The following is a 7,679-nucleotide window of genomic DNA, read 5'->3' as shown; positions in this document are numbered from 1 at the left end:
ACTGATGACCAGTCCTACTTGCTATTCAACTTACCTACCCTATCCCAAAAGTCGTCTTTATCATCATCTTCTGTTGATTTACTTTCTTTCAAGGTTTTTATTTCAGACCTAAGATAAGCTAAGTCATTTATCATTGCACTCATGACATCTGATATGGGCTTACCTTCTCTATTTCGGGACCTTACAGTCAACGAAGAAGCTGGATAAAAAACCTTAAGCTTTTCATCAATACGTGACATATCAGAGTTTATCCTGTTTTTGAAAGCATCTAATTGTTTACGAGTCACAGGTGAATTTTCATTCTCGCTCGCTTTGACAACCAATTGAATATTATACTTTTTTAAATCTATGACACCATTCATATCAGGTTTAATATAATCCTTTATCATTTCCCTCAGTACCACTTCAACTAAAGTTGTATTGTTGCTTCGTACTGTTTCATCTACATATTCTTTGTTTGCAACATCATGTCTTTCAATTGGCTTTTTGACATTTGTTATTATTGAATTATTGATATTTACTTCACTTTTGTCATCAATGTATAAATACTTCTGCATGAGTGTTCTTGCCTGACCTAAAGTAATGGGAGAATAATTATTTATGGCTTCATTTATATTAATTATAAACTTTTTAAAGTTTAATTCTCCTTTTTCTGGTTTAATGAAGGATTCCACCGTCTTGCTAATTATTTGATTTACCCTAACTAATTCTTTATCTAGATAAAGTTTATTTATTGCATCAGAGTCATCGGTTGGATCTTTTTCAATTTTAAAAAAGCTCAATCGTTTATTCTTCATATTAATTTCATCATTGATACCAAAAGTCACACATTTTAAATTAATCTGTGAATTAACATAATTTTCGATGTATTGTTTAGAAACTACATCCGTTAACTCGGTAGGATCTCCAATATTGTTAATTCTCATTCTTTTAGCATTAAAATTGCCATTTTCATACATTAAAGTATTGCTTTTGAAATAATCGAGAGATATTGCATCTTTTCCATCTACAGGGTTTGATATATTTTTAATATTATGATTTTCGCAATCAATAATAAATTTCTTTCTATCAAACTTAATAGTATCTCGTAGTTCTTTGTCCATACTATTTTGAAAGTACCTCTTATTAACAACATCCATGTCTGATTCAGGATCATTGACATTAACAATTTTTCTCTTTCTTAAATTAACTTGTTTATCCTCTAACAATAGACATTTTGATGAAATATAATTTAAAGTAACGGCATCACTAGAATCGACAGCTTCCCCTACGTTTGTTAACCTTTTGTTTTCAATATTAAAATTTTGTTTATCAGTTAGCTTGAAACCTATTCCTGAAGGTCCTACTACAACGTTTTCTTTGGAAGTAAAACCTATATAACCTCCAAACTTGTCGATACTTGGTTTCATCGTCTTGAAAGTCAAACATCAAATGATGCTATTCTCTTATTTTGATTGATATAACTATGTTTTTATTCATGACGTAATATTTAATTGTGTATAAATATATATTTATATCAGATAAATGAAAGGGAGATAAATTAATCTGAAACAAGGTAGGTAATAAATAACACTGAACACAGATTGTATGTCAAAATAATTTATATTTATTTACAAACATATCAAAATTACAAATATACATAACAAATGTCAAATATAATTGTTACACTTACAAAATTATGAAAAAAAATCTATGTATTAATTTGAAGATTCAATGGTTACAGTAATTAAAAACATAAACAATCAAACTAAATAGATAAGTTAAGTTTACAGTTTTTTTCATTACAGTCATAATACTTTCTATTATTCCACTATTTACATAAATTTACTGTAAAGCTCAAATTACTTGATTTATTTGTAACTAGATAATGTCCCTTCTTACAATGACAGACACATGATTGTCAACAATTATTTCCTCTAATTTACAGTCCGGATCATCGTGATCTTCGGAACCACCGTTTAAGACCCAACACACCCTAGCAACCTTTATTAGGACAAGATCTGCGATGTGACTACAGTAATTAATGCTGAACGGCTCGTTTCCATGATTTATTAGGTTAACCCTGACTACGTCTGTATGGTTGGAGTCAATAGACGCTGGAGAGTCTAAAACTGTCACCCCGAAAGTTTCCGCTTGCCATGCTACCGGTCGAATTTGTCCTTCATAACCTTCAGGTATTCTAATTTTTATACCCGCAGATATGGTTTTTCTTTCTCCAGGATTTAAGGTTATAGTGTAAATACAGGAAGGGAAAAATGCGTGCAGAGGTATAGCAACCCGACCCATGTTCTCGTATTCAGGCATATTAAGGAAGCCCTCGTCAACAGAAAGTTGTTCGTACCTGACCGGTACAGTTTCCAAAAAAACATTATCTGAAAAGTAAAAAACTAAATTAACTTACATACAAATCTAACAAATAATTTGAGCTTAACAAGAATCATTGGTCATTTTAGCTTTTTTTGCAATCAGTTCTTTGTGTAAATCAATTTTCCTTTTTTTATTCTCAATTAGTTTGTAATGGCCATATGCCATGGTATGGATATTATCATTTAATACAAATCTTTTATCATCATGAGACGATAACGCTAGTTTTCGTACTTTCGTTGTGTATACATCATGTTTCCTACTCCTAATTATATTCATTTCTTTGTACTGGTTTTGATTACAAAACAAAGCTCTCTCGTAGTCCTGAAAAGTTATTTCATTTTTAACAACACTTTTCTTTACACCCTTAGCACGTTTCTTACAATCATAATTCTTACTAAGAGTAGTATATAGCTTTGTCCTAAGACCAATGAATTTCTTTAGGGGAACTGATAAAGTTTCATCTTTCATAACACCAAGTCTTTTCTTATTATCGAGAGAGAAACAAGCGTGTGTTATTGGGTACTCACTAGTGTCAAAGTAATGTATATTCTCCTTGATTTGCTCATATACGTCAACTGAGTTTACATTTATAAGGTAACTATCCGTATCTGTATATAATAGTTCTACATTTCCTTGACCAAATACACGAGGAAAAATATCATAAAAATATCTATACATTACGATTTTGCTTAGTTCAAGAATAGCCATACCTACTGCAATGGGTTTGTTAAAATTTACTTTAGTTTTATTTAGATGAACTGCTATCAGTTTTTCTGTAAATATAGTTCTATCACGAAAATTAGGCTTAGCAATAAGCTTATCGAGCCTTTTAGTGCTACAAACTATTTCCATATTCATTCTGTTTCTTACGTTTTCCATACATTTGCCATAAACCGAATTGTTCATGAGTTTGAAAAACTCCTTTTCAAACTCATTTTGCGCATTTTTTCTAAATGTTGTGTTTTTTTCGATGTATCCATACAACCACTTAGACTGAACAAATTTCATACCTCTATGGATTTTAACCAAAACCAATCCATGCTCTACGGCCTGTTTTAACGCTTGGCTGTGAATTATGTAATTACGTTTAGGTTCTAAAGTTGTTAACAATTTTGAATGTTTACTACCTGGTGGTACTTTTCTTTGGGCGCAAAATGGTAAGTCGTTGTGTTGTTCATGTAGATGTGCCGGATAATCTAGATCTACCTCAAGTATAAACCCTACTTCATCATTTTCACCAATATCATTAATTTTATTTTTTACTTCATCAATTTCAACAGGGGTTAACCATTTAAAGTCCTTTAACGGTAAACTTTCTCCCATTGCAGCCCCATAAAGGTTATTTATATCTAGGAATAATATAAAGTTTGAATTATCAACTGTCCAGAGTCCCTGATCCATAGGTTTGACACCAGGTTGTGATTCCGAGTCAAGATTTGTTTCTGAAACTAAATACTTATTTGATGCCTCGCAGTAACGTTTAGTGCACATAGAAATACCACCACGAATACCAGCTTCTATGAACATGTACTGTTCATAGCTTGTTAACAAATCGATTTCAACTTTAGTCAATTTAAGACACGCGTCGAACGAAAGGCCAGGAGCTGTGAAATACCAACCTGGGTCCAAACCATAATTGGATTTACAAACTTTTCGGAAATTTTCAAATACATCGCTTAATAGTAACACATCAGTCTTAAGGTAGATATCAGAAAATTCTCCTAAGGTTTGACAGTTAAATTTGTTCCAAACCTCAACAGCCCTATTATAATCTTCTACAGCAACTTCTGACTTATTTAGAGAGCTGTAAAACTGATCAATAGAAGGCAAGCTAGTCTCATTAAATTTTTCCCAGCCATCTATGTATTCGTAGGGAAAACAGCCTTTTTTTGTAACAATATTAAGTTTATCATAACCGAAATAAGAAAGTGTTTCATTGAATTGATTTTTGTCAAGATTTTTGACTAGTTCATCAAGACTTCTAGACATAAATTTGTACGAATCAAGAAAACGAATTTCAAATCTAGCAGCAACTTTCTTTGATAAAGAGATATACCGTTCTTCTGTATTAGGGATTACCTTTATTTCCATTTCATCATAATCGAGACTTTTAATAATAAAATGGAGGTCATAATTTGACATATTGTGCAAGACTACGGGCAAAAAGTGTGGATTTTGATATGACAAGTTACAATTTGAATGACTTGCACCTCTAAATTTCCCTGTATTAGGGTCGTGATCTCTAACCCTTAAATTATCAGCAGTAAACTGTTCTTCACATATGTGACAGCAAGATGAACGTTCAAACATGTCCACTTCTTCATCCGTTAACTCCATAGGCAACTTATTTTTGTACGTCTCGTACACTTTAAGAGCTTCATCTCTGATCTTTTGGCAAAATACCTTCACAGCATTTTCTCCGCGAAAAAGGACTGGTTCTGATTTTTCACCATTACTTGAAACAACATAATAACAAAAACTTGATGGGTAGTGCTTTTGATAGTCAACAGTTGAAGAGGTAGATTGATTTTGCGTAGCATGTTTAGTTTTGCAGGTGTGGGAGTTCTTACAATTCGGTCTTTTACAGTTCAAACAGCATTGATTCAAATTTTTACAGTTGACTCGGAAACAGTTAATACAACATTCATTGGGATTTTTACAGGTAAAAGAATTGCAATTATTACATGGACTTTTTTGTATTAATATACTTTCAAAATCAGCATATACAATGTACGGGACTTGTTGTTGGTGTTTGAAATTTTTAAATTTAAGTTTACAATTATCTTCATTAGGCATTTCTACAGCAACAGGTTCATGATTGTTACATAGCTGTTTATGTACATCGAAGGTAGGTTTATCATTAAAATGGATTAAACATGATTTACAAACAAATTTTCTTCCGTTGTGGTTAGAGGTTTGCGCGCTTACTAATTTATCAAAGTTTTTAATCCACACATAGTGAGATGTTGTTTCATTTTTCAATAGTAATAAATCACGGTGATCATCTTTTTCTTGTTTTGTTACTTTAATAGGATATACAATATATTCCTCACTATTGTGTTTCTTTTCTATTCCAAATATATTTATAGACATATTGTTTATCTGTTCAAATTTAGGTATTGACTTAAGTTTTACAGGATAGTTAATACAGTCCCAGTCATACGCTGCATTCATTTCTGCATTATCAATATAATTGCGGACTCTTTGTGGATTACGAGGTACATTTTTCGCCCATATACTATACTTGAAGCAATAATCATCCTGATTCTTTACATTTACAACAGCTTTCTTGTTTGCAATGAAAGCTGGTAAGGATATATGTTTACATCCTCTTAATGGATAGTATTTATTAATTCTTAGTTCCAGCCCTATAATACTCTTTAGACTCCATCCTGAACCTTTACCTTGGTGTTCTGATTGTTCTGTTAAAAGTTTATCAAAAGCGTTTTTACAATACGTGTTTAGATCTGTACCTAGTAGTATGGGCTCGTTTGCAGTCTTAAATGACAGTTCTTTGATTTCATCTTCTTCTCCTTCAGTTCTTGCATAGATACATTTTAAAATAATATTACATTTCAGAGTTTTCGACTTAAGAAGGTGTTCTTGAATTTTTGAAATAATCAAAGGTTTCGTGTGATATTTTAAAAAATTACCTATATCGATGTATCCTTCACCATTTGTTAAGTAATAGGTTTTAAGCCTACATTTTGCAGCAGACTCGGTCTCAATAATTGGCAAATAGCCCAATGTATTTTTTAAATGAGTGTTACTTGCAGGGTGATTGTCAGATTCTCTGTACCACGTATTACATGGTTTACAAAATTTGAGTTTAATCGTTGCAAGATAGTTTTGCATCGTTAACAGATTACAATAGAATAGTAATTTATATTTGACAATGATATGGAGTATTTCTTATTCAAATTATAAAATGTATTTTTCTATAATTGGCTAGTCCCTACGATGAATTGTACTATAGTAATTGATGGTTTTTCACTATCTCTTACTATTGATGATCTTCGAGCGCAGCTCAGCCAGGCGTCTGGTTTGAGCCAACGTGAGGTCTGCCGCAGCGGAGATTATTGTCACTGCCCCAGCATACTCCCCAAACCTGGCCTGGAGCGATGTGAGCTTCACACAATACGGCAGCCGTACTCTGTATGTTTGGTCATCCCTCCGTTCAAACTTAAACAAACATGTAAAATAAAATTAATTTATAATATTTTTTAAACGTGTGTTAAAATAAATTAAGTGCTGTTATCTTCTGTACCTTATCTAGAAATATATCAAAGTTTAGTTATAGGTTTAGTCATAAGTTTAATTTATAGGTAAAAAAATAATTAATCAACCTAAACATTAATTAACAAAGAAAATAATGATGAACATGAAACGATAAATTAAAGCCTTCTTGTTCCATACAATGACAATTTAGTTTTTTGGGCAATCATTTTTGAAATAATCATAATTCAAAATGTAGATATAAAAATAGAAATTGACATTGATAATTTAATTCATAAGTATGATTATTTAATTTAGGGTATTATTACTTGCAAATAAGTTTAATATACAGTGTATTTATCAGATAGTGATATAACATATCATCACTATTGAATCTTAGGTGAATTTGGTTGAAAACATTTTAAAGATATAAAGTATAACGTTTATAAATCTAAAGTTTTTTATCAATAATATTTTTATTTTTTTTCCTACCTGAACATTAGGTTGAGGGAACACTGCCTTCAAGATAATGTAGAGGTCTTCAAGACTCTCCAGGCCTGATCCCTCGACGATGGAAACGTCCCAGGTGGAGGGTGTGGTCAGCGCGTTGGAGGAAGACATGATGATAATGATTTTGTGTGCGCGAATTATATATCTATATATATACTGATAAGATATGACGTCTTTGACCTTAACCTCCACACGTGGTATTTACGTTATCAGTCGGAAGTCATTAAACACACACGCTGCAACGCTGCACTTTGTAATGGTTACGCAAATTATTATGTTTTGATAAACTAATGCTGCATCCATGATAATCCCTATCAAGAGTTTTTGCACGCCACGATAAGCCTTGCATCATCAAGGATAATTATCAGCTCAGCGCTAAATATTTATTTAAATATACAAACAGTAGTTTTATGATATAAATGAATTTCAGATATAAATGTACAAATATCCTTATTAAACAAATTGTTTTCATGGTAAACAACGTCATCGTTAAATGACATGCCATAAAAGCGCTTTTAAGTCCACCATAAGTGTTTTTAAATTAATTTATTAAGATATTATTATTTATCCATTATTTCTTACATAAG

General features: G+C 31.7%; 1 protein-coding gene across 1 annotated transcript; it reads right to left on the bottom strand.

The window, feature by feature from the left end:
- Positions 1 to 6,156: 6,156 nt before the first annotated feature.
- On the bottom strand, positions 6,157 to 7,229 carry LOC128991261 (uncharacterized). The gene is made up of 2 exons (XM_054413975.1): positions 7,075 to 7,229; positions 6,157 to 6,549 (listed from the first exon to the last, which is right to left on the bottom strand). The coding sequence occupies exons 1-2, from the start codon at positions 7,201 to 7,203 to the stop codon at positions 6,361 to 6,363; spliced, it is 318 nt and encodes a 105-aa protein (XP_054269950.1). The 5' UTR covers positions 7,204 to 7,229; the 3' UTR covers positions 6,157 to 6,360.
- Positions 7,230 to 7,679: the final 450 nt, after the last annotated feature.

Source organism: Macrosteles quadrilineatus, unplaced genomic scaffold (genome assembly GCF_028750875.1).
Source record: "Macrosteles quadrilineatus isolate MER2022 unplaced genomic scaffold, UCM_ALF_1.0 Scaffold_4__1_contigs__length_99947679, whole genome shotgun sequence".
Classification (NCBI taxonomy): domain Eukaryota; kingdom Metazoa; phylum Arthropoda; class Insecta; order Hemiptera; family Cicadellidae; genus Macrosteles; species Macrosteles quadrilineatus.
This window is presented reverse-complemented; position numbering and strand designations above follow the sequence as displayed.

Bases quoted from the DNA above. Each gene is read 5' to 3' on its own strand.
- LOC128991261 (XM_054413975.1), bottom strand. From the start codon at position 7,203: ATGTCTTCCTCCAACGCGCTGACCACACCCTCCACCTGGGACGTTTCC. The intron at 6,550-7,074 runs GTAGGAAAAAAA...TGTTTGTTTAAG, and splicing joins TCCCTCAACCTAATGTTCAG to TTTGAACGGAGGGATGACCA.